The 27,974-nt window shown below is 43.4% G+C and overlaps 1 protein-coding gene across 2 annotated transcripts in view; it reads right to left on the reverse strand.

The window, feature by feature from the left end:
* Window positions 1-1,506: 1,506 nt before the first annotated feature.
* arhgap29a (Rho GTPase activating protein 29a) overlaps window positions 1,507-27,974 on the reverse strand; it is a gene marked incomplete at its 5' end in the record, with an annotated part of 97,385 nt that continues 70,917 nt past the window's right edge. For both annotated transcript variants that reach the window (XM_083659672.1, XM_083659671.1), the window contains 10 exons: window positions 1,507-3,866; window positions 4,124-4,232; window positions 4,775-5,042; window positions 6,819-7,054; window positions 7,803-7,940; window positions 8,605-8,793; window positions 13,299-13,462; window positions 15,832-15,930; window positions 20,874-21,002; window positions 23,549-23,700. In XM_083659672.1, the coding sequence (XP_083515798.1) occupies window positions 2,911-3,866; window positions 4,124-4,232; window positions 4,775-5,042; window positions 6,819-7,054; window positions 7,803-7,940; window positions 8,605-8,793; window positions 13,299-13,462; window positions 15,832-15,930; window positions 20,874-21,002; window positions 23,549-23,700 (2,440 nt within the window). In that variant the 3' untranslated portion in view covers window positions 1,507-2,910. The remainder of the gene's footprint in view (window positions 3,867-4,123; window positions 4,233-4,774; window positions 5,043-6,818; window positions 7,055-7,802; window positions 7,941-8,604; window positions 8,794-13,298; window positions 13,463-15,831; window positions 15,931-20,873; window positions 21,003-23,548; window positions 23,701-27,974) is intronic.

Raw genomic sequence — 27,974 nt, forward strand, 5'->3', positions numbered from 1 at the left:
TGGGAAATACTTGCCGATCAGAACACAGCCTATAGAGCCGGTGTTCGAGGGCTGGGTAGGGGGAGTGGCTGAGGAGATGCGGGTAGGTTGGAGTTAGGGTTCTCCAACTCACCAAATTTGCATATTGTAGCATACTGTAGTAGTGGCCTTGGTGGAAGCCTGCACTCTCTTGAGTGGCATTCTAGTTTTAAGTAACATGTTTTGTTTATTGCAAAGTATGCAGATTCAGATACCATTGTCCCTATATAGTCATCAGAGCGTTACGACTAAACTGTTTATCAATGCAAATCACACAACAATGGATGCCTGAGGTTCACCTTTTCATTTGCTTGTTAAATGGCAGAATTGCTGTGATACACTAGTAATCATACATGAACATGTCCTCATGATATGCTTCAAATCTGAATGTTGTATAATATTCCTGAGGAATTTGATATCAATACTCTCAATACAGTGTTACAATATGGACTGACGTGCAGTTGTAAAAAATAGAATAGGTTTCTATAGGGCAGTAGTCCTGTTTTGCTGTTCAATGAAGAATAGATTGTATAACAAAGTATATAGAAAAGTAGTCTAATATTTACACAAATAGCCAATAATTTGCAGGATTATTTGTATGTTGTTAAATTTACACTACGTGGCTTAACTCTAATCTACATAGTAAAGGGGTTGATCCATTGAGTGGTCCAGGTGCAGGCTAGTAATAGCACTGTAATGGGGCTAATGAGCTCAGGACAATTCAGAAAGTCAGTGTGCCGATTACACACTCAACTTTCTACAGCCTAGAAATACGCACTGTACATCTATGGTTCATTTTCCACTACCAAACAGCACAGTACTCTGTACAGCTGGTCTATTTTCTAACATACAGCTACAGTCATTAGACAACAGTCACAAACACGTAGCCAATTGCTTACATTATGTATGAATAAACGTAACCACAGTTTAGAACAACATATCACTTACCTCTGAAGAACACTTGCCCCGTGGACTGGCACCTAATGAGTATAGCATAACACCAAATTTGTCCCGAGTGTATACCTTGAGGTTGCTAACACAGCTCGTTTCCCAGACCTTGTGAATAGTTAAGCAGATTGATATAATCTTCTTTCTCGGCGTTGGGAGACTGCCAACTCCTCTCATCCATTTGTAGAGACCTACATGACCTGAGCAGCAGGGTTAAATTATAATCCCATCGGTTTTAAATGAAGAATAATAATGATATAGCCTACACATTTAACTTGACAAGCTCCACCATCCCTATACATGCTAAAGATACCATGCCACTTGGCATTGGTCAAATATATGACATGGATCAAGTTTTTCTTGCTAAACATGAGGTTATCAAAGTAATCAAGTCAATATTGAATTAATACTATTGATATGGAAAATCAATCTTGTTAAGGTGTTGCAACTTTAGAAACTTTAGAAATATGCAGGAAAAACAAAACTTATCATGGTTGAAAGTTGTAAGATATATTTTAATAAGTTACAAAAAGGTTTGTTTTCATGTACCTGTTTTGTACACTGAATTTAATGCATTTACACATTCTGTCAACCTTGCGGATTACCATGAAAAAACAGATACCATTTAAATAAAAGGATGCACTTACTATCACTTGAACATGTAAGATTAAGGTTATTAATAAAACTAATTATGTTGTAAAAAGAAAAAAATGCTTTGGCTATCAAGACATTTGTAGGTTAATTCCTCATTAAAACAAGCAAGGTGCCATGATAGCATCGAATGGCATTTCTACAAGCTTTTCAGATAAGTTAAACTTGACACCGTTGAACAGTATAAAAACAAGTGGATGTATACCCGCTGCAACTGGTGCTTTGTAACATAACCAAATGTCAAACAAGATATCGAGCATGAATAACATGTAACAAAAGTGATTATATTGCCTGATAGACAAGTTATTACTGAAATGATTAAATATAATCTAAATGTAACAGTTAACAATATTCTGACGTACAGTAGGCAGAAACACAATTCAGAAAAGATTTGTGGAAGAGGATTAAGCCAGTAAGTGCACCAAACTCTTCTTCAATGTAGTGGTTTTAACAGCTGAAATAATAGTTTTTTGGTATATAAACATACATACATTGTGAGCAAGTAAGAACTTTATACAAAATATTCAATAAAATGTCATTGCACAGCTTAAAAAAAGAATTAAATATTTTGACCTGGTGCCAGTGAGCATTGCGCAAGTGATTGGGAAATTAACTCTTGGTTTAATAATGAGAAGAAGCAACTTAAAATTATACAGCATTATAAGTGCATCCTGTTTGTCTTTTGAGGACCAGTGGTACATCACTTCTCCACCCCGTGGCCAAAAACCATGGGACATCCAGCGAGAAAACAGAGAATATATTAATATACAGTAGAACACTTCCACAGGTCATTTTCTTTGCAGAGTCCATGCAAACATTTGTTATTGTTTCTGTAATACAATATGGCACATATTATTCACATTCAAGCGCTTAGTCCCTTAGCCCTTGACTCTCATATGAGTGTCATAGTCAGGGGTGGTAGTGCAATGCAATATAAGGGCTGTTTAGTTCAGATTCTTCCAAAAACACCAAATTTGGCACAGATGCTTCCCATACCATACTTCATCAATTTTTGATGGGCGCCAAAACGGGTGCCCCACGGGGTGCCGGGTGGCCATATTGGCAAAGTCTAATATGGCCGCCACGCAAAAAAAAAGTTAGAATCATAAATGATACCACTTTTTATGGGTAGCCTTTTCAGTTTTTTTTGTGGCGGCCATATTAGAGCTTGCCAATATGGCCGCCCTGTGGCCACAAAATTAGTAGTATGGTAGGGGCAGCATCTGTGCCAAATTTGGTCCTTTTGTAAGAATCTGAACCAAAATATCCCTACTGCCCCCGACTATCAGAGGATCACACAAAATGAGCCTCTCGATGCTCCACCTCTTGGAGGCGTCTGGGCCTGAGTCTCTGGTAGACCGGTTTGGTCTGGTTCTGACCCAGCTCCTCTGGGCTGGAGCTGAGGGACTCGGGCATGGCCGCCTGCTCTGCCTCAATGTCCTCCTCCAGAGGCTCGTCTACGGACACCTCAATCTCGATCCCCAGCTCCTCCTCTTCCTCCTCCTCCTCTTCTTCGTCGTCTTCCTCCTCCTCGGCACTGTGAGATAACACGCAGTTCTCCAGCGCTTTGACTTTGCTCCCGGATGGGGGCTTGTAGAAGGTCCCCGGGGGAGGCTGCAAAGTCCTGGGTGCCCTGAAGGCTGTCGCGACTGGGCCGTACTCGCCTACGTTGTCCTCCCTTCTCAAAGTCCTGCTGGGTCGCACTGCAATGGTGTAAGGTCTATTTGGGTAAATGGTGCTAGCGGTGCTCCCGGTACATCCGAAGGAATAGGCGGACGTCGGCACAGAAGCTGATAAATTACTAGCATCCGCTGCTGTACTTTCTACCGGCAAACTAGCAACGATCTTGACAGTCCTGGACGTGACATCGTAATGCTTGTACTGTTTGTCCCAAGTCCTTCGTAACGTCTGGGTGTCAATGAAGGTACTCCGGTAATGCGCGCCCGACCGTGACTTTGTATTCTCGGCCTCGCACACCTCTTCGATGGGACGGTCGCAGCTGACCCCTTTACCATCGTCTCGGCCATTGCCGTTTCGGGCGTTGTTCTCGTCTATGTGGCCACGGTTGAGTAGCCGCTCACCAGGCATGCTGGTCGGCCGTGAAGAGAATTTGCTGCGGGGGTGCCGGAGCTGCACCCGGGTGACGGTGATGTGGCGAGAGCGGCTGAGGCCCTTCTCGCCCGACCCCTGCACCTCAGGGACGCTCGCAGGAAGAACCCCATTGAAGGCTTCCGAATCCATGTCGTCAGCTTACAACACAGAGAGATGAACAAGAAGTTCAACATCAACAGGAAGAGTAAAATGGTCTGAAATTATATTTGGCTTAGTTATATTGTTGGGTGCAATCCGTTCTTAAGCAATATCCTGCACCGGAGTAATGTTAAAGTCTAATTGCACTGGATGATCAGAAAGCTACCAGAAAATACCTCTGGACTACGATTAATATGCGTGTACTGTATGAACGTGGTGCTATACATTGGGTATCTAGCTCTGTAACAATACTAACCAGGTTCAAAGTCCCTCCCATCAAGGCTTGGCAAGGTCTCCTGGACCTCAGCCACCAAGTGGGAAGAAGGAATTATGGAGGAATGCCTCTTATACACCTTAGAGCTCTGCTGTGAGACGAACATAGATAAGGAAAGAAAAAAGCAAAGAAAGAAAGAAAGAAAAACGTAAAGAAAGAAAGAAAGAAAGAAACAAAGAAACAAACAAATAAATTAGAAATTAGTCCTTTACTGGTGTTATCAATGTCCTATTTGATATTAAATTAGAAATTGATACGGGGAAAATCTGATTGGACAAACTGTTTTCGAGATATGTGAAGTACACACACATACACACTCACAGACACACTCATTCACTCACAGACGGTGCCCACTCAAAACGTGCATGTTTTGAAGAACGGGCCAATTGCTTGCCCCGTATATGGTTTAAATCCATACAGAAACTTCACCAGTATGACTAAACTGAGCTTGAACCGCTGAAGCAGTTTATGGCCTTCCATTGATTGATTCTACTGCCAATCAAACATCTCGCTCTCATTGGATAGTTTTACTGCCTCTGCCTGTTTTTCTCCTGTGTGTGCTCGTTCTAAGCTCCGCCCCGCTGTGATGTGACGTGGTTATGTCAAACAGCCCCTGGTTCCCTCTCGCCTCACCTCCTTGATGTCTCCCAGGGACTTGGAGTGGCGGCTCAGCTGCTGCTTCTCCTGGTGCGTGAGTCGGGCGTCGGGGTGGGGGTCGGTGTCGAAGATCATCTGGTAGTGTCTGATCAGCAGCTCCACCATGAGGGCCTGGTAGGGGTAATCCACCACGGACGACAGGGACACCTCGGCGTCAGTCTGCCTCGGCTTGATCAGCGTCGGGCCGAAGATGATGCCCAGGTTGCTGGCCGTCATCTTGTTCTCCTCCGACTGCTCTGTCACTCTGAAGAGAGGGAGAGAGAGAAGAGTGGCTATTAAAGCTCAATTCAAGTCAGTGGGTCGGGACATGTGAAGAAAGAGAAGACATTTCCCCCCAGCTTCTGTTACTGCCACTTCCACATTGAAATGGAAGATTTTCATGTTTCCAGTAAAAGGTCAAAAGTTATTACATGATATTTATGTCGTCAAGCTCCACATTTGTCAAACAAATTGTCACAGTATTATGTGAAACTGGTCAAACATAGCAGTTATTTAGATAATGTTGATAACCACATGATATATTTTCTGCTGATTACCTCACGAGTCCAGTGAGTCAAAATAAGGACACCATAACAAGTAAACTCTGCATTGCTCATGTACTGAATCAAAACGAATTGCATCATTGACTCGGTCTGAGAAGGAGATTCATATCCCTTCTTGAAACAGGAGACTAAAAAGCCCTCCTCACCGGTGCAGATGCTCTATGACAGGGGTGGGCAACTGGCAGGCCGCATGCGCCCCCCGACCTCACTCAGTGTGGCCCCTGGGTCAATGTTTTTTTTTTTTTTACAAGACAGACGTTTTTGGTTAGGTTAGGCCACCAAAATCTGTGTTTTTATTTTACTGTACAACCCAGAACATGACGCTAATGGCGTTAGCATTGTCCATCCACATACTGTTTAACGTTAACATTTGAGCTAACGCTATTGTAACAAACTATATCCAGTATGCACATTGCACATGCAACATTATTAATCTGATTAATATCACATATTTGGGTGATGTACCCCATCAAATTGCTGTAGCGGGCTGTTTTAAAGCTAGAGCAAAGTTTCTGGTGTCATCTGAGTGGAAGAATTACTCAATTTTGAAAAATATAAATGTTGGTATAATAAACTTTGATTACCAGTCCTTTTCATCAAATTAGTAGCTATAATTGGGAGTGATGGTGTTACAGTAGGCTACTGGTGGAATCTGGCCCTCTGGTAGCGAGGATCTTTTTTGTGGCCCTCTCTATCATCAACGTTGCCCATCCCTGCTCTATGAGGAAGTGCAGGGTGTTATAGTAGGCTGGGGGCATCTTATGCCTAGTTCAGACTAGGCGCTCCATGCCCTCAGTGAGCTGTTTTTGGAGCATTTTTGGAGAATCACGTTGGTTCGGTGCTCACAAATCGGGGCTCGCTTGTTAATTGTAACTGTCCACAGATGTGAGCGGGGAGCTCCCAGAGTGCTCACCGACGAGTCACAGAGGTCCCACAGATATCTAACCTCCTAAATATCCAGTTGTGTCGGGAGAGCAGAGCGTAGTGAACCAGAAACGGCCGGGGCGTTGTCTGCAGCAGGCAAGTGGTCTGACTGAGGAAGTCATTCTGCGGATTGATGGTACAAACTGCTTTCCCACAATCAAAAAACAAATTAAAAAAGCATTTAAGGAGCTATGCAAATCTTAGCTGTTTACTAAGATCATTCTATTATCTATTGAATCCTGAAACAATATTTGAGATAGCAATAACTCTGACTTAATTCTGAAATTGAACCAATTTTGCAGAATGACTCGTAGAACTTGCGCGAGCACGGTTTTAGAAAGAATAAAGCCGGTGTGAGACTGCGTTTGTGGACTCGTCTGGGATTCTCCTGGTGAAATATCTTGTAATGTGTGATCCCCTGTCACAGCTCAGTCATATAGTGTGAAAACCACAATGACACAAAGACTCCTGATTACAAGACATCAAGTTGTGTACTGTGAAAGGAACAGCAACTGACGACTGATGACCGTCGGATAGTGTGTACGAGCCATTACCGGTGCAGATGCTGTATGAGGAAGTGCAGGGTGTTGTAGTGGGAGGGGGGCAGCTGTCTCAGCAGGTCTTTGATCTTGAAGAGGACCCGGTTGAGCTCCACGCCGACCTGGGCCGGGGTGAGGGGGGTGGGCGTGAGCCGCGACGCCTCCACAGAGGCCACAATGACGGCCTGGCTCTCCTTGGCCAGGCCGATGAAGTCGTTGTAGTAGCGGAACAGGACGAGCGGCTCGGGAAGCTGCCAGAGAAAAGCAAGGGTTAAAACGGGGGGAAGAAAGAAAGAAAAAAGCAGACAAGGAAGTAAATAATAAACTGGGATAAGCAAAATATGAACACAAATAGACAAGTAGGAGGAGATAAGCAGTTATGGAGGAGGGGAGGTGGGGGGTATGTACCAACAATAAACAAGAGAAATGTTATTGTGCTGGTTTGTGCCTTGCACGTTACACATTTCATGGTCTTATTGGCTCTTTTTGTAAAAGCAGGATTCCCATACCTTCTTAAACATCAAATTCAAAGACTTTTCAATTACTTTTCACGTCCAATTCCCTCAAATCCAAGGACATAGTTTAGACATGGATCAAGGTTAATTACTGTTACAACACTGAGAATGTTTATAATGAGAACTAGCAGCTTTACAGAAGCTCACAGACAACTATTAAAAAGAGAGCGGCTTGAATGTGTGAACCCTTCTTAACTGTGTTAATGTTATATACGGTACTATACTATACTACTATATAACGTTAAGTAAAACAAATATCAAAAGAACTTCAATTTCTATTCTTGCACAAAATATATAAATTCAAGCACTTTCAATGACCCATGTCTATTTCTATTTTCAAAAACTTTCAAAGCCTTGATTTTCTCTCTCTCAAATTCACAAAGGGTTTCAAGGACCTGTGGGAACCCTGACTATCTCATGGCCTTATTAGCTGTTTTTGTAAAGGTGCATGAAGTAGAATTTCTGCTGTGCCAGGAAAGCCCACCTGTCTCAGGTAGAGTTTGAGCACGTTGCTAATGTCGTGGGGGTAGAGGTCGGAGAGCTCCACCAGGTCCTTGCCGTTCTCAAACGCCTGGCACAGCTTCTCCACCCGAGACTTGGCACCATTCACGCGGTAGATACCCTTCACAGCACAGAGACAATGAGCAGTTAACATGGGAACGATAAGACAAGACGAAACTTGAACGAGCCCCTTGAATGTCACTGCTGTCAGCTGCAAAACAGTAACGGGATATGCCAAAGAAAAACAGAACAAGAAGAGAGCAAATGGGGCTTACAGAATATGCAACACCAACACAATTCAGGGTTCCCACACCTTGTTCAACATCAAATTCAAGGACTTCTCAAGGACTTTCCAGGTCCACTTCCCTCAAATTCAAGGACCCACAGCATAGTTTGAGACAACGATCAACTTTCGAGGCAGGTGGCGTGTGAAACAAGGATTCACAAACAGCGGGAGACACGCATGCAGACAGCAGAACGTAGCCTGTTTACTAATGTTAAGTAAAAAATATATATCAAAAGAACTTCAATTTCTATTCTTGCACATAATATCTCAATTTTCAAGGCTTTAATCCCCTCCCACACACAGGTCCTTTGCCACATGTCATCCCCTCTCTCTCTCTCCCTGCCTTTCCTGTCTGCCTACTGTCCTATCTAAATAAAATAAAGGCGAAATGCCCCAAAAATGATCTTAAAAAAAAATCCCCCCTCCCCACACACTACATACATACACTACAATACAGTACACTCTACAATTTAAAATATGTTAATGTTGTTAACAATACCTTAATGTTGAGCGCTCTGTTTTCAATCTCTGATGTACACTTCTTGATGATGAAGGGGATGCCGTCCGGACTGTTCTTAGCCACCTGGGTGAAGTCGATGCCAAACAGATGAAGCCTCCCTTGGAGCTTCTTATGGCCGCACTGGATGGCCAGCGTCTCCAGACACTTCTTATGGCAGGCCAGAGAACACTGCACACACACCATGTGAATTTGTCATGTCATTTCAACAAGCAGCTGAAAAACGCAATTTCAGGCAAGATAAGATTAAGCTTTCCTGATCCGTGTTGGCAAGTTGTTTTAGCAGCTGAAGTAACAGGATACAACAAAGAAAACATCTAGAACGTAAGCACCAAAACAGAACATACAGTATGAACAAACAAGACAATCCAAACCAAAATAATAATTGTTGGGTCATATCAACATAATACCGCTGACGGTTTCAGTGGGAATTATGAGAAACAGTATGGGCTCTGGCACATATGGATTTACTTGCAGTTGTTACTTACAGTAGTCTATTGAGATATCAAATCTTAACATTTGATCCATCTTAAAGACGAGCGGAAATGACATCTCAGGGTCTCTGATGACGTATCCAAGTGAAAACAACACTGGAACAGGGTCGAGAGGCGGTTAATGATTTTATTTGACCATTCTGGGGACTGGAGTTGACGTTGGCCAATCCTGGCGGTTGTATGGCGTGTTCTGCCCCCAAATGGAGTGGGATTCAGCATGTTCTGCCGCTATGCGAGTGGGATCCGCATAGAACCGGGCAGCTGGCTATCTCCGTGTGGACTACCATTTCCAAGCCGAGGCAGAATGCTTGGAGGGTCCCTGCAGCTCGCATATGCAGTTCGGCCTCGCCTGCCCTACTGGTGCGCGCGCGCGCGTTGCTCACAAAATGTTATTAGTGGCCGGGCCAGCGAAGCGGCCAGGCCACTTCTTGTATTTGCCTTTATTATTATTCTTCTTCCTCCCGGGAAGTTCGACTTCCCATGGATGAAAACTAACCAAACTTTGCACAAAGGTCCAGTCCTATGCCAAACGTCTTTGACACAAATTTGGGGCCAATAGTCCTAACGGTGGCACTACAGCGACCGTCTAAAGTTTAAAACTTAAGAAATTCATAAAAAATCAGGCATACGTGCTACGGCTTTGCAACTTTCACCGAAATGTGCGCCTAAATGAGGGGAAGCTTTTGTACAATGCAACCTATGGCCAATTATGAAGTCTAAAGACCGCAAAACTGCAAAAACTGCAAAAATGAATTAAACCCTACTCCTCCCACATTTTTTCTTCAAACGACACCAAACTTCAGTACCTGCATCGTTAGACTGTTCTACACAAAAGTATCAAACCAGATTTTCGATCGGTCAAAAATTGAGCCCACAGTGCATCAAAACATTGAATTCTGGCCCTGTGTATAGCCTAATTACCTTAATTACCTTTGGCAATTAGGTTGTATTTGTGATGTCATCAGTCAGTCAAGCAATTGTGATGCCATCACAGATGTCACTCGAGCAATTGTGATGTCATAATAGCTTAAAGCCTTGAGACTTGCCCAGCCACGACCCATTGCTGCGCAGCAGCCACTTTTTTGGCGCGTAATAACCCCCACAATTTCTGCGCCACATAGACATGTCCGAACTCAAAACATGCGGCTTATTGAGGACAGGTGTGCTATGACTTTTCTAAGGGTTTGGTCAAGCGGTTTGGCACTTCTTTTGAATGGACCCAGACCCGGCCGGGTCCGGGTCGGAACCTCAGGTATTCGGGGGGTCGGGCATACCCGAAGACCTCTAGCTCAAAGCCTTGAGACTTGCCCGGCCACGACCCATTGCTGCGCAGCAGCTATAATTGCCCTTAAGTTTACATGCGCACGGGGGGGGGGGTGTGTGTGTGTGTGTGTGTGTGTGTGCGTGCCCCCTTATGACATCATCAGTGGGTGGGTGCCCCCTTATGACATCACTGATGACATTATCAGTCTTATGACATCACTGATGACATCATCAGTGATGTCACAATGCCTCCTTGTATGTGTGTGAGTGCGTGCGTGCGTGCATGTGACGTCACTTCCGGGACAACCGGGACACAAAATTGAAACAAACAAACATTGCCAAATTTTATATAGATTTATGGGCGAGAAAAGTCTGCCCATATAGGCAGCCATCTTGTCTGCTCAGAATTTTCTCCTCGCAACGAAGATTGATTGACAGCTGTCATGTCGTGATATGATTGGTTAAAATGCGGTAGAAATGTTATAGTACGAAATTATTTCAGCAAACTGTAGATGAAAGTTATGAATGAACTCTTGAAAAATTAACTTTTGAAAATGTGAAAAACTAAACAAACTGGATTTTTGTGATTTCCCCCCCCCCATACATTGTTAAATAGGTGCACTGAATAAAATAGAAAAGTCATTTTTATTTCAGCTTTTTCATTTCAGCTCAACTTTAAAAGGGATACGCCACTTTTTCGGGAGTTTAGCTCATTTGCCATATCCACCCCACATAACCAAGGTACCGTCACTGTCCTACAGTCGTGAAGTATCGCCATAATGGATGCCAATGGTACACCCGTTCAAAATAACCAAAAACATATATCTAATAGGGCCAAAATACATGTTGTGCTTCGGGTACTCGCGTTGAAATATTAATCCAAATGGGGAGAAATCATCTTTTTTTAAGGTAAATAGATAGCCGGAATTACTTTGTAAACATGGCATATGCGACAATGTCGCACTGTCGACATACAGCACATGCGCTGTGTACAGCGGAAGCGCTCTTTACAGGCCAACAAGGAAGTAAGGTGTGGGGATTTACTCCGAAAATGATGTTTCACGTAACTATGGATTCATATTTCATCTGGTGGAGAGTACCCGAAGCACAACATGTATGTTGGCGCTATTAGATATGCGTTTTTTTGTTATTTTGAACAGGTGTACCATTGGCATCCATTATATGGCGAAACTTACTAACTTCAGGATTGTAGGTCATTGTATACTGCTCGGACAGTGACGGTAAAAGGCATGGTGTACCTTGGTTATGTGGGGGGGATATGGCAAATGAGCTAAACTCCCCAAAAAGTCACATATCCCTTTAACTATAATTGTGAATAAACACCTATTTCAACTACAGTTTTTAGTTAATTAGATTAGACTAGAACTACCGTGAGTCGTCGTTTTTCTCCTTCCCCTCCTCCCCATCGCTTATTTCTGCAGTCCATCGCCATACGCACGCAGTGCTCCTTTCTACCCTACCGTGCCTCTTCGTCATCCTCGTGCCCGACTACCGTCGTCTTCCTCATCGCTCCTTCCTACCGTCCCTCATTATTCCATGACAGCACAAAGACAACAGTGCTGTTCTGTGTGTCTGTTCCCTCTTGGTTAAACTCGTTGTCTGGTCCAGAGTGGAAGTAGCAGCAACAGTCGCCGCCATTACTTCCGCAACAAGGTTATCGAGTTTTAGAGTCACAATATTATTCCTCATTGGTTTCCCCGTGAGGTCTTGCTCGCAGACGCGTGTGAACTCGCTCAATTGCAATTGTGCATTGCCACATGATTTTTGATTGATTGACATCTTTATTGATAATGAAGACATAATATTATATACAGCAAATACACAGACACACCATTATCAAAAGGATAAATACGCAATAAAGCTAGGGGCTTATTTCCATTGCGGTCCTTAAGGTGTCAGTGTGGAATATGAACTGGTGAATGAATGTGTGGGTGCGTGTGAGAGTGTAAGAATAGATTCCCTCTCCAATTATAGGGTGGTGAGATAATATACTCAAATAAATTCTGTGATAAAGTCTGTTAACTAAATCCTTTCATTACATGATGACAAATAACTGCATGTAAGTCAGTTCAACACTTTTTAAAGCATTAAAAAATTTAGATTATTTCAGACTTTTTTCAGACTTCAAAGCCATTTTAACCATTAAACCATGTCTTTCAAACACAGTTTGGGTGTGTGCGAAATTCCAATTGTACAGTTATTATTGTGTGTGTGTGTGTGTGTGTGTGTGTGTGTGTGTGTGTGTGTGTGTGTGTGTGTGTGTGTGTGTATGAATTATCCTTTTAAATCAGAGCCAACAAGGTCAACAAGGACAACAAGGCATCAAGTCCAGAAAACGATCATTCTAACACATTCCATGGAATGATTCCAATGCACAGGAGGAGAGTATTCTTTTAAGTTGGTCGCAAAGCTTGTCGACATGTCTGCCAGGCTTTACATAACCTGGCTGAGACGCCACAAGCCAACTTCCATAAAGTAACTATTTTGCCATTGTATTGTTGAGTGGATCTAATAAAATATGGAATGAAACTGATCTAAGACAAGCGGGGGGGGGCTAACAGAAGGGACTCTCTGAACAAAAGGTCTTTGGTTTCCATGGCCCGTTCCCCTGACTGACACCCTGAGGAGGGCTTACAGCCAGTTTCTACTTTTTCATTTATTCAACTTTTTTGTAGGAGGGGAGAGGGGGTCTTTCTCTTTTGTTTTTGTTAGATTTTTGCTAACCATGAACGATAAAGAAGCCATTGTGGAATCTGGGCAGCGTTCATCTTGAATATGTAATACTTTGAATGCTGTGGACACACTGCATTTACTATTACAATACTATCTCAGAAGGTTCAAAAAGGGGATTGTGCTTTGAAGGGTTTCTCTTTCAGTAGTTATTAAAAGTGGTCTTACCTCCTCGCACTCAGCTCCATGAAAGACCACCAGCCCGTCGCACTCACGACACTTGGAGGGCGCCCGGAGCTTCCGGAGCTTGTGGGTTTGGGACGCCTTGGACATCTGGGTGTTTCTGAAGGGACCTGGAGAGCTCGCAGTCTCCATCACCATCTCACTTAAACCTGGAGAGAGAAAGAAAGAGCAAAAAGAAAGAGAGGGAGAGAGAAAGAGAGAAAGTGTGAGAAATGCATTAACAAAGAGGGATGAGGCACAAGTGAGCTTGGTGAGTATTAGGTTTAGACCAAAATGCAGATATCATCTAACAAACTCAGAGCCGCACATTGGAAGAGTTGACCATGAGATATTAGCATTGAGATGTTAGCATTGATTTGGAAACCAAGGCAATGAACTGAAAAGGGAACTTTTCCACAAGGAAACCAACAACCACTCATGTGAGTCAGGGGTGCACTGCTATTTGAAAAGGTGCTGGGAGCGCACCTACTGTATGAAGCACAACCCTACAGGAAAAACTGGGCCGAGAAACCAGTCTGACCAGTCAATATCAGCCCAGATGATTAGCACCAGAACTAGGGATGTTCATTTTGAAAATTTTCCAAAATCGATAATCGGTGAAAATTAACGATCAATTATCGATCATCGATTTTATTAATACTTAGAAAATTTTCAATATTTTCAATTTTTTCAATTTTTTTTTACAAAATGAATGCCTATGGCAGAAAATACGAAAGACAACGTGTTCTCCTCAATGAACTCTTTATTTCAATGTGTCTCCTCTCCAACACTGCTGTCCCCGGCGCATGCCGGTGTGAATTTCCCATGTTTAAAACAGTTTTGTTGGCACAAAGGCCCGTGCCCAGCCAGAAAACTAGAGACTATATGAAGCTCCACCTCACGTTAGTCGGCTGTGCAATGGAGTGGGGCGAGGAGGAACGAATTCCACCCAAACCTAGTCCACAATTTTTTTTTTTTTTTTTTTTTATAATTAAAAAATCGATCCAAATGCCACAGGATCGATTCCAATCCTTAACGATCGATTATCGATTTTCGATAATTGATGAACATCCCTAACCAGAACACACTATCAGTCTTACTTTGCCACAACTCACTGAGTGAGTAAGTTTTGATCTCAAATCAAAACATAAGAATTGCTTAGTTTAGCGTAGTTTGGCCACCGGTTCAGCAGGACTGAATCCCGCATTTTAACACATTCACTGCCAGCCTTTTTTTTTTTACTGTAGGTAGCTTTTGCCAGAGGGTTTTTTTGAGGATTCTGGCTCATTTTACAAGAGCCAAGGATAATTTTCTGCTTGGACTTTGTGAACACAAAGTTCACAAAAGTACTAATAGAATGTGTGCTTTCTCTGTCTAAAAGAGTTAGTTTGTAGAGTTAGTAGTTATGTAGATATTAGCCGTTGAGTACAGCATGGTTTCAGCATCTGAGACAAAAAGCTGAGATAATCGCAGTTTTGTGAAATTCAATCAAATAGTCACTTTAACCATTTATTTTTGGCATCAGTGAGACATCAGACATAAACAATATAGTTCTGAACAGTAATTTCCTCCATAGCAGCACCCGCACCCCCTCTCCTTACAACTCCTCCCTCCGTGGGCGTGTCTGGTGGATTTCAGCAGCGTTTGTCAGTCACAAGCCAGTCTCTCCTGCCTGTCTGAGCAGTGAGCAGCAGCCTCCCTCTCTGGCGGCCCCTCGTCGGCGAGCATGGATGTGGCTTAATCCGTTCTTGGATTTTCGGTTGAGAGCTTTGACAAAGCCTTGTGTGACTCTAGGCTTTATGCTGCGCGCTTCAAAGTGTGCTTTCCACCCAGTCCACCTTTGGAACCCCCCACCGCCGTGCGCCCGTGTGAAAGGTTTTCGCCTACAGTATGAGAATGAGGCTCGTTCGCTTCTGGGTCCTCGGTTGAGCTCAGCTGGAATGCGTGCGTTTCTGGCCAAACAACACTCAATAGTCTGAGCACCGTCGCCACTCAGTGGGTCGGCGGAATGGATTGCACACGCCCGGCGGCTCTAACAGTATAATAGAAGATGCAAAAGGGCCAGATCAACGATCCACCGTCAAAAAAAAAAATCGATTCTGAAAACGTGTTAACACGTTGTTGGCAGTCAACAGCTGGATTCTGAAAACGTGTTTACACGTTGTTGGCAGTGAATGTGTTAATACATTTTGACAGACAAACTTTTTTTTTAAATAATTGAGTCGTTGCAGCAGTAAAATACTAAATAGGATACATCAAAGAAAATAGGATATAATTATGAATATAACAAATGGAGTTGTATCACGCAAAATGCAACTGACACTTCCAACAATTTAAGTGTAAATGCATGGATGCAAAGAATGAAAAATGTACTCAATTCATTGAGACACAGAAAAAATGTATGACATGAAACACTGAGTGAATGTTAATACTAAAACTTGAAATATAATGCAGTATGAATGAGTGGGAAATTAGAAAACTATCGCGATAGATGCAATATGTACAAGAGTGCGGTGTGTGCGTGTTCAATGTGACTCACCGTTATCGGAGGGCGAGGGGGGCTCTCTGTCGTCCAGGTCGTCAGCAGAGGACATGGTGCCGGTGGAGGGGGTTCGGGGTAATCTCCTCTTGAAGTCTCCTGAACAGGACAGCATGCATCAGTTAGTCCTCATCTCCACACTCTCACAGAGTCATCTCAGTGCTGTTACACTCTCCACAGTCACCTATGCTCAGTGCTGTCACACTCTCACAGAGTCACCTCTGCTCGCTGATGTTGTGTAAAAATCTCAAGCTTTACATCAGTGTGGTGGGAATGACAGAAACTGAGCTCTGGACCCAGATGCATTCGGACTTTAAATATGCCGATAGAAAAGGTGTGGTCCACCTCAGCTGGTGACCGTTTAAAACCAGAGTGGGGGATTCACACCTCCATTGACTGATCAATGATTTCCACCAGCCCCCTATTCAGTAACCTTGTTGATTTCCCTGATGAGCCCCATAAAGAGGATGATCAGGGATAAACTCTATGCTGATTATCCCAGGAGCTTTACAGGTGCGGTACTTCACTACAATTGGAAATGGAATTATTTTAATTAATTCCTGTCTTTTTGGTTACTAAAGCACTTTCAATAGTGCAGCCGGTGACAACCTTTCACTCCACTCTGCAAAAAGCTAGGGATGGGTAGATATACAGAAACTAAATTAGGCCTGGATATTGGTAAATTATACCTTTAAGGCAGGGGTTTTCAAAGTAGGAAATGGGCCTCCCAAGGGGGGCTCCAAGCAGCTAAGTCAGTGGAGGCTCAGTGAATGAAGTGAAAAAATAGTACATTAGTTATTAAAAGGAGATCTCATCTATCTATAGACGGTTTTCACCAGCTGCAACCCCGCAGCACTTCCTTTTTCTCAGCTTCTTCTTCTGTGTTTTATGGCGGTTGGCATCCTTAATGTTGCATTACAGCCCCCTGAATTGTATCAGCTTCACAGTGCTAACTATTTAGAGTGTCCACTTTCTCAGCTGTTCAGGGGAAAACACTGACATAGCCTACTTCTATTTCTATTTTTGGTGTACGTTTAAATCTGAAGATAAGCCTATGCGTGCAATAACGTACTGATAGTCAGCTTACTCTGTAACATGTAGCTTTTATTAGCCTCTCAGGCTAGCTCCGGACCAGACAACAATGCTTCCTACTACCCTGTGTGTGCACGTCTTTCCGACAGGGGTGGTTGTTATGGCAACTATCAACAACAACAACAACAACAACAACAACAACAACTACTACTAACTACTACAAGACATAAAGACCGAAATAGGCTACGTTGTTACTGTGTCTGTCGGAGACACGGCCTAACGTTAACATTTAATATGAGCGGAATATCAGCCATCTATGTATACAGGAAGTAAACCGGATATTCAGGTGGGTTGTGATAGTTGTTATTGTTGTCAAGTTAAAACTGTCTATATATAAAAGGGAGCATGTGGGCAATGTTTCTGTTTGCTTCAATTTTTGTCCCCCACACACACACACACACACACACACACAGTGATGTCATAAGCCTACTGATGATGTCATAGTGACATCAGTCATAAATCTGATATCATCAGTAGGGATGTTCGATATTGGCTTTTTTACCGATATCCGATATCCGATAATGTCCAACTCTTAATTTCCGATACCGATATCAACCGATACCGATATAAGCGGGCTTTTTTTCCACCAAAATTTCACGTAACAAGTTACATAATGTAGCTTAATGTAGCTGAATAGTTTAATATATAATATGCATGTTGTGTTAAAGTTGTAAGTGTTAGAGAAGCGAGCTTGTGACCAGAAGCGAGCTTGTGACCAGAAGGTCGTCGGTTCAATCCCCGGGACCGGCAGGATAAATCTGGGTGGGGAAAGTGAAAAGGCAGCGCTTGCCCCTCCCTCATTACCACCACTGAGGTGCCCTTGAGCAAGGCCCTTAACCCCAACCGCTCCAGTGGAGCTGCTCAGTGGCCAACAGATCCGACTGTGGTTGTACTGGTCAGCTTCCAGGTATGAATGTGTGTGTGAATGTGAACAGGGCACTCCTGAAAAAGAGAGCATTGCTCTCAGTGAGCATCCCCCTGTATTTAAAAAAAAAAAAAAAAAAAAAATCGGCATGAAAACCGATACCGATATTTTCCGATATCGATTTTTTTATGCTAATATCGGCCGATAATATCGGTAGGCCGATAATATCGGACATCCCTAATCATCAGTGATGTCATAAGATGCGAAGTTGTGACATCATCAGTGATGTCATTCATCAAGAGATGTCATAAGAGCAAGATAGAAAGCTTTGTGACAGAAGTAAACATAAATCACATTCAGTCTTTGTTGTCATTTAACTTTTATTTATTACATGGATTGTATTGTGGTTGTATTGACTTGTGAAGCCCATATTGAAAAGGTATTGAGTCGATAAGCATATTGTCCCATTCATAACAGAAAGTAATTAATAGTGAAAGAAGGAGATGGGGCACTGGCTCACTCTCTATCAAACAATGGTTTATCTCAAGGTTTCAACCGGACCAGAAAATATTCAAAGTCAAGTGAGCAATGTGCCCATTTTAACTGTCGAATGACATTGTAATTGCTGAAAGGCGAGACGTAATGTGAATTGTCAGCTGTGAAAGCTAAGTGAAGAGTGAGGCCCTAATCAAGAAAGCTGAAGCCACATACAGTAGACTGACAATTCTGACACTTCAATCAAATTTGTCCTGTTAAATTCAGAGGTGGCTTGCCTCGTCTTGCTTTAGGACGTGCAACAAGATCTGTATAAGACCATCAAACTGTGACACTTGTGTACTGTAGCGCAGCAACGAGCCAAATACTCAACCCAACCCACTCCCGTGCTACCATCTGAAAATGGGTGTTTGTGTGCGTTTGAGAATGACTCATTAGAGAGGCACTGTTGTCAATAAACTCTGTTGCTACAACCCTTTATTTCCAGGTAACATGCTGCTGCCGCCGTCGGGTGGATGTCAAGTTTGCGGGCCCCGGGGCCAGATTAGACAGTAAGCTCTGAGGAACGCCCATCCTGTCTATCATCTGCAATGTCTGCCTGCTTTATCAATGACATAAGAGCTAGATGTTGAGGTGAGGTGATACCAGGTGTTTTGGCTCTGATGGATGGGTGGGAAACATGAAAGGATAATTTCACCCAAAAAAGAAAATTCAGTCATCATACCCCCATGCCAATGGAAGGACCGGTGACATTTTTTAGTCCACAAAACATTCATGGAGGTTGAATGGTGACCAACTTTCAAACAAAAAAACCAACTTTCATAATGCTCATCTGATGTAATCCAAGTCTCCAGAAGCCCAGAGATGTCAAGTTGACTTGAGAAGACATAATTTACACCCTGTTTTTAGCTTAAATCTTCACTCTAGCTGTGAGCCTACTGTAAAGTGAAAGTGAAAGTGAAAACGGGACTTTCAGCTCACTGCAACAGTGAAGATTTCAGCTAAAAACAGAGTGTAAATGACATCCTTTCAAGTCAACTTGGCATCCCGGGGCTTCTGGAGACTTGGATTACACCAGATGTTTGAAATTTGGTCACTATTCACTTAATTCTTTTTGCATGTTTATTTAGCGGGGGTTTCCTATGCCAGGGGAGCGTGGGGATAACATGTAAACTCCACACAGAAAGGCCCTTTATTGATGACCCCCTACACACCCTCAGCGACCCAGGTGGGAATCGAACCCAGGACCTGCTTGCTGTGAGGCGACGCCCCCCCCCGACTTCAGGAGAATGCTGTACTCCAACTTTTTTCCCCTGAAAAACTCCACTCCTTTCCTTTTTGGGTGAACTTATCCTTGAAGCTTTCCAGGAATTAAGCGGAAAGACAGACATTAAAGGAATATACCAAGTTTTGCAACTTAGCCATTAAATGATGAGAACATCAACACCAAAATCATCCATGCATCCCAAGTAGAACATTGGCTCTGGTGCTCTATGCTACCACTTGAACATACACTATGTTGAGTGATATTTTATCCTGCTAGAATCATCTAAAAGGTTAGAAATTTACTGTTTCGCTTTAAAGCTGCTACAAGTTTTCATTTTCTCACTTGAGATAATGCTAGCTAGCCTGGTAAACACCATCCTGATAATGTGACCTCACATTCTGTTTCGCTTTACGCATCAGGCAGGACTTCCAGCAACTCGCATCGATTTCAGTGGGCGGGACTACTTGCCTTGACAGACAACTCCTTCAGCCAATAAGCATCATCAAATCCAATCCAAATCCAGTCAGAAGAATGGCGAAAATGTCTTTTGCACCGAGAAACCCCACTGGTGCATACTCTTGTTCTTGTTGAATTGTTGTTACCGGGACTATTTCTGCAATTAACTGCACTTATGGCTGTAAATACTCTACAACGGTGCTTCTCAAACTTTTTTGGCTTCAGTACCCCTTTCCCTGACTTCTGAATCCAAGTACCCCCTTTACCCAACTACAACATTTTGCTTAGAAAACTGCAAGAGAAATCTATAGCATATGATGCAATGAATGAATGATAACCCACCTTATGAAGAATATAACATTAGAAAATGAGAAATGGAGTGAAAGAATTTTAATTAGTGTCTTCTGAGCAGATTTATTTTAATGTTTCATTTTCACGATTTATTCTGACATTTTTACATTTTCCCCTGTTCTCCCAAGTACCCCCGGGCCTTTAGTACCTCCACGTACCCCAGTTTGGGAACCACTGCTCTACAACTACGTTTTGGAAAGGAACTGTGAGTATGACGCGTGTGCATTACATTACATTACGTCATTTGGCAGACGCTTTTATCCAAAGCGACATTTTTGTCAGCAATAGAGCAATCCACTATGTAACACAGTCTATGAGAACTACAACTTCTGAAGGAACAGTGGTACAAGTTAAGGTTAGTGTTGTTGTTTTTTTTGTTTTGTTTTTGTGTTTTTTTAACAGAGAGAAAGAAGTTAGATCAAGAAGGGCCCAGATGGAGCCTGGGGGGGGCAGGGCTTGCCTGGGCTGGCAGTGGGTGTGAGTATGACGCGGTGTGCCTGGGGGGGCAGGGCTTACCTGGGCTGGCAGTGGGCGAGTCCATGGAGCGCGACTCGCTGCTTCCTCCAGCACTTTCTGAATCGCTGCACATCCCCCCACCTTGGCTGGCCGAGGCCCAGGGACGAAACGGGCCCTGAATCTTAAGTGCTGGGTAAGAAATGACAACATAGAATAGATGGTCACATCGTCACAAGTGGCTAGTTGAGAATTACACCACCAATTTAATTTCTCTGGTGTTTGGAAACAAGAAAACCGAACGCAGGTTGGTTATCTGTCAAAGTACCAGTGGAGATTTTAGAAATTGTCCAATAAACTAAACTAACGTCAAGTTCCTAATAAGACAGTTTGTTTCCCTTCCTGTAGCAGGAAAGGACCATAATATGATCTGGTTGATAGGGTTGTTGCTCAATACAAATGACTCAATGATGACTTCACCAGCTGCTGTGATTTCTGCCTTCCAATACTCCCTTTGGGCTGCTTAAAATGTGAGGGGAGGCATACGGAGGGAGCTACTGCTGTCACAACACATTTTGCTCTCAAGCCAAAAAAGTGAAAGTTAGAGCAGCTTTTCACTCATGATATATTACCTCTTACCAACTAGACCTTTCTGTTGGATCCCTGCTCTAATCAGCTGCTAGCTTACTCTGTTGTGGAAAAATGTGGATTTTATATTTATGTCCATTACAGGCTACCATAGGTTTTTGCAGAGACCTGTCAATGTTGCAATTGCTTTTTTTGCTGATAGAAGTCGATAAAAGTCATACATAGATTACGGTACTTAAAGTCGATGTGAACCGGAACGGAATGCAAGTAGCACGAGCGTCGGAGACTAAACAAATCTTGTCTGAGATGACAGGGTTGAGAGGCAGACCATATAGGTGTCGATGATTTGATTTGACAATTCTGGGGACTGGCTTTGGCATTGGCAAATCCTGGCGTGTTCCACCCCCAAATCGAGTGGGATTCAGGCAGCGTGTTGTCGTGCTACGCGAGTGGGATCCGCCGTGTATCAGGCAGCCAGCTGCTTCCTGCAGAACGAGCGGACAATCCGATGCATGGGTGCTGCCCACCCGCCTGGAATCTCCGAGGGGCGACCCCTGACAACTACGCTTTCAGGCGCGTGCCATTATCGCTATTGCGGTAAATACAATATTCCTGGAATGCGAGTTTTAACAAGCAAGTTACATTTCTTTACATTCTTAGACATTACCGTTTTTGTTTTTTGTTCATGTTTCATACAATTGGCCAAGTTAGTACCGTAGTTAGTTTATGGGATAGGAATTCTGCCAGATGACAGGCACTATAGGTGCCATTTTCTCCTTCATTTGGAAGAGAAAATTATCCTGAAATGAAGATTTGATTGACAGCTGCCATGTCGTGATATGATTAGTTGAAATGGGGTAGAAATTTGATAGTACTAGGTGACGTCAGCAAACTGTAGATTACTGTTAAGAAATTAGAATTTTGTGATTTTGTATGCATACATTATTAAATAGGTGCACTGCATACCCAGGTATTTGAACTAAAAGAAAAGAAAAGAAAAGAAAAGTCATTTTTGGGTTCAGCTCGATTTTTTTTTCTCCAGATTTTTTATCCCATCTTTATCCCCCATTAGTGCTAATTTTAATGTATTTATCCTGGTTGCTGCTCCACCCTCTGCTGATCTGGGGAGAGCCGAAACTGGCTCCATGCTTCCTCCGAGACATGGGCAGTAGCCAGTCGCTTCTTTTCACCTGACAGGGGAAGCTTCACCGGTAGGACATACAGTAGCACGTGGGAGGATCACGCTATTCCAACGAGTTCCCCTCCCTCCGAACAGACGCCCCTAACGACCAGAGGAGGCACCACTTCAGCGACCAGGATATTGCATGTTTTGGTGTGGGGTTCCTATATGAAGGAAACCCCCAGGGGGCACAGGGAGAACATGCAAACTCCACACAGAAAGGCCCTTTTGACGACCCCACCCGGGCGGTGGGCACTCGAGGACATGCGGACGGGCACGCATTCCTTCAGCGCTCACAGCGTCCCAGGTGGGAATCGAACCCAGGACCTTCTAGCTGTGAGGCGACAGCGCTTACCACTGCACCACCATGCCCCCCCGGTTCAGCTCGACTTTAACGTCCTGTAAAACTAACCTACGGTAATACACTTTTTTGAGCTTATGTAAGTGTGTATACATGCAAGTATGTATATGATTAATGATCCTATTATCTGGCTACAGGCTATAAAGGCCCTGCAACCTGCAGAGTGGAAGTAGCTACTTGGCACCTATAAATCCTTCAGCATTGTTTGTCTATTGGGCTACTACTGCCATCTGGATGGACCCAAAGGTTATCAAACATCAACCAATTAGCCAAAGATCCCCTGAAAAGATGTGGGTAGATTGATACCAGCTTGCATGCATAAATCAAACAAGACAAAAGGGGATAATCACAGTCAACAACAGGGAAGAGGTATGGGCTGATCTCCTTGATAGTGGCTGTGCCTATCCTACTTTGTGTGGTGTCTATCTCTAGATGTTATGATATGGCTTGAAGTAAATCTAATAATACACAATGAGCCATATTTAAAATTCCTTTTTAATCCCATAGGAAAATAGAGGATTGGTTCTAAAATACAGTAGAATCCAGGCAGGAACTGTTGTTAATCCCATAGGTGTTTCCCATTGGAATGCTAAATGCTGTACTGCCTACCTTGGATGTCTGTGCTGCTGTTGGAGCGCCTCTCTGCGATCTTGTCGGGTCGAGGGTGGACGGGACTGTCTACCTCGTCTGCCCCGAGGAGGTCAGAGGTCACGGATGCCTGCGACAGCTGGCCGCTGAGCGAACGCTTGGCGAAAAGCATCCTGGGGGAGGAAAGTATGACAAAGTACATGTAGTCAGTAGCCGTGTTCGGAATGGTTCACTCATTCACTCACTCACTATTCTCCATGTAGTGTTTATCATATAGTCAACTATTTGGGGAACGATCAAACGAGATTCGGACACTACCTCATTCTTCTTCTCCTTCGGCAAACACGACAGCATTGCATTGTGGTATATGGGAGAAATTGTAGGGTACATTCTCTGTTCACTAGAATGCATTGTGGGTATTTTATAGTGGACTAAATAGTGAATCAAATTAACAGCTGAGACACTATAAAAAATGGCGAAGCACTATTTCTATATGACTATTTCTGTCATAGGGACCGATTCAGAACAGGGCTCGTGTCCTTCAAATTGAAGGACTTTTCAATGACTTTAGTTTCCAGGCCCAATTCCCTCAAATTCAAGGAGCCAACACGGCATAGCTTGAGATACTGATCAAGGTTAATTACTGTTACAACAATGACAATTTTTATAATGAGAAGTAGCAGGCTTTACAGAAGCTTACAGGTAACAATTAAAAAGAGAGAAGCTTGAATGTGTGAACACTTCTCAACTGTACTGTGTTACACGGTAAGTAAAAAATATTTAAAGAACTTTCTATTTTCTATTCTTGCACAAAATATATACATTTCAATGACCCATGTCTATTTGTGTCTATTTTCACAAACTTTCAAGGCCTTGGCTTGTTCCCCCCGCTTCAAATTCACACATTTTCAAGGATTTCAAGGGCCCATGGGAACCCTGTAAATCAGTGGTTCTCTAATGGGGGTCCGGGGACGCCCAGGGGTCCATGGCACTTTGCCAGGGGGTCCGCGAAAAGTTTTCAGGAAAATAAAAATAAAAACTTTTTTTTTCAAAAGCTTCATAGTTCAACAAAAATATGTTATGCTTTAAATTCAAAATGGTTCATCGATTACAATTCTAATACGATTCTAATACGATTCTAATCTAACAAATTTATCAATTTAAAAGTCAAGCACGGAAACAATTAAGATTAGCCCAAAATCACAAATCAGAATGAGGGGGTCCCCGGTATATTTTCTATCATGTAACGGGTCCTTGGCTGAAAAACATTTCAGAACCTCTGCTGTAAATTACCAAACTTCCTGGTGCATTTGTTCATTTGACTAATCCCATCAGTAATGACAGAATCATCAAATCATAAGATCAGCCTCATCTTAACATCAGAGATGGCAGCTCATTGGACTAAATGGTGATTAATTGGGCAGCTGTAGCTCAGGAGGTAGAACGGGTCGTCCACTAATCGCTTTGGATAAAAGAGGTCGGTGGTTTGATTCCCGCCTCCTCCAGTCTGCATGTCGAAGTGTCCTTGGGCAAGATACTGAACCCCAAATTGCTCCTGATGGTGTGCCAGCACCCTGTGTGGTAGCCTGCCGCCATCGGTGTATGAATGGGTAAATGTACCTACCGATTGTCAAGAGCTTTGGATAAAAGTGCTATATAAATGCAGGCCATTTACCTTTTACCATTTAATTGACTCTAACAGCCTTGAGAATGGGCTGATTCACTAAACTGCCAGAATGGGGGTGCTATCCTCAACATCCCATCGCACAATAAATGTAGGTCAGCGCGGTCTATATTTAACTTTTTGAAGCCGAGTGGTGTATGTGTGTGTGTGTGTATTGTTTAGGTTTTGTTTCCCCTCGCACATGCTTCATTCTGTTTGATGAGAGAGAGATCAGGGTTGGGGGAGTGGGGTGGACTGGAGAACAAAGCTGTGTGTGTGTGTGTGTGTGTGTGTGTGTGTGTGTGTGTGTGTGTGTGTGTGTGTGTGTGTGTGTGTGTGTGTGTGTGTGACCATGAACACACACATGTGAACAAAGATTAGAGAAATCTATTTTCACAATAATTGGGTCACAGGCCAAAAATCGCTAGTAACTCACCAACAGTTCCCACACCTTAAACATGAAACATTCTTAAAAATTCAATGACTTTCAAAGACTTTCCAGGCCTAATTCCCTAAAAACTCAAGGACCCAAAATGGCATAGTTTGAGACACAGATCAAGGCTAATTACTCTTACAACACTGAGAATTTTTATGAGAGCTAGCAGCTTTACAGAAGCTTTACAGACAACAATTAAAATGAGAGAGGCTTAAAAATATAGAAGGATTTGGGGAAGGAAAGCGAAAATTGTATATATATGTGTAGTGACATAATAATAGGCTTGAATGTGTGAACACTTCTCAACTGTGCTGTTACACTTTAAGTTCAAAACAAATACAAAAAAAACAAACTATTCTTGCACAAAATATCTAAATTCAACCACTTTCAATGACCCATGTCTATTTTCAAAAATGTCAAGGCCTTAATTTCTTTCTCCTAAATTCACAAACTTTCAAGGATTTCAAGGACCCATGTGAACCCTGACATACATTGAAAAGCAAACTTGGGAAAAGATCTAGTAAAATGAGTGGTGAAGCCACAGCTGCAGCTCCTCTCTCCCATGGCCAGCCGTTTCCACAGGAAGGCCTGCAGCGGGCCGGCCACCGTCAAATTGTTTTACTCTCTGCAAAAAAAGCTCCCTCCCTCCCCTCTCTCCCAACTGTGCTCTACAGCACCCTCTCTCTGCAATCACTTCCTCTCATTTGACTTACAACCAACCGCCCATTACACGCTAGTCTCGCTGGCCAGCCTCCCCTCCCTTCCGGGAGAGGAGTCTGGCGGCAAGGAAACAGGCTGCGGGCATAAGCCCTCCCCTGCTCTTCAACTGCTCTCCCATTGGAAGCGTCGATTTCTGACTTCCGCTTAAGAAGCTCTGTCATTGGCTCCGACCATGTCAATCAGAGCGGCTTCCGCTCCCTCCTCTGTGTGTCGCTGTAAACCCCTGCCGCCCCAATGAAAACAACAATGCTAACTACGGCAGAAACAGCAGAAACTTACATGCTAGCTCATTGCTACATGCTGAAAATTTAAACTATTTTCCAAGGGCACTGCCGCTAATAAGCGCCGCCCATCACAATTCCATAATGGTGACCAGCGCCACCAGACTCCTCTCCCGGAAGGGAGTCTGGCCAGCAAGACTAATTACACCCTAACTCAACACGTTAGCTTTAACTCAACTTCACCAACACTGCACCCGTTAGGCGACCAGGCCAATTCTCACTTAACTCATTCACCGCCAATGACGTCTTTGACGTGTTATCAGCAATGGCCTTCCCCGCCAAGGACGTGTTTGACGTGTTTTTGTTTTTATTGGTGCAGCGCCTGCAGCAAACACTTGCCCAGCCTGTCACACAGACACAGGTCCCTGCCTTCAAAGGGTAGCCGACAGCACGCGATCAAACACATACCGCAGCTGTTGTTTTGAAATTGAGCAAGAGGGAAAGCAGAGAACGGGTAACACTTCCTTGTGCAGACAGGAGAAACGCCATTGAAACGCCGAGCTGGAGTCGCCTTCCTCTGTGCCAGCCAGGAGAAAACGGGAGAAAGTAATCAAGAGATGTGTTTGATCATCGGAGGAATGAGGAAATGATCGATCAGTTTGCGAGGGCGGTGAGGACGTGTTGAATAGCCGAGGGGAAAACGGGAACGATCATAGATATGACAGGGAGACATGGACGAGGACGGTGTACCAGAACAAATCAAAATAAACACAGGAACAGCTAGGCAGCAGCGGGCAGAAGGCACTCACAGCAGCCCGCTGTCCTTCTCAAGAGCTCTTCAGTTGGTTCATGAAATCGCTGGGCTGCTCGCCCTCCAGTGTTGCTCCTGGCCAATCCCAGCGCCACAGGGCGTGGTTATTGCTTATCCTATGTTGGGTTAGAAATCTAAAAGGGGGATCGTGTGTGTGTGTGTGTGTGTGTGTGTGTGTGTGTGTGTGTGTGTGTGTGTGTGTCTGTCTGTCTGTCTGTCTGTCTGTCTGTCTGTCTGTCTGTCTGTCTGTCTGTCTGTCTGTCTGTCGGTGTGTCTGTCTGTCTGTCTGTCTGTCTGTCTGTCTGTCTGTCTGTCTGTCTGCACACTCACACCGAGTAAACTGTATTGTTGAATGTAAAAAAAAAGCACTTCATGTGTGTATATATATATATATATATATATATATTTTTTTTTGTCATTTGTGTCCTAACGAATAATATTTACATGTCTGATGTCAATACAGTTCAAAATAAAAGAATTGAGAGTGAGTTATGCCTGAGATTGTGCCCTTTTACAAAAATGCTTTTTTCTCCCTTTTCTCTTCCCAGACAGGCTTTTTTGGTGAACATGGGGTGTATAAAAAGGGTTATAAGTAG

The sequence above is a fragment of the Poromitra crassiceps genome (assembly GCF_964638095.1).
Source record: "Poromitra crassiceps genome assembly, chromosome: 2".
NCBI classification, from domain to species: Eukaryota; Metazoa; Chordata; class Actinopteri; order Beryciformes; family Melamphaidae; genus Poromitra; species Poromitra crassiceps.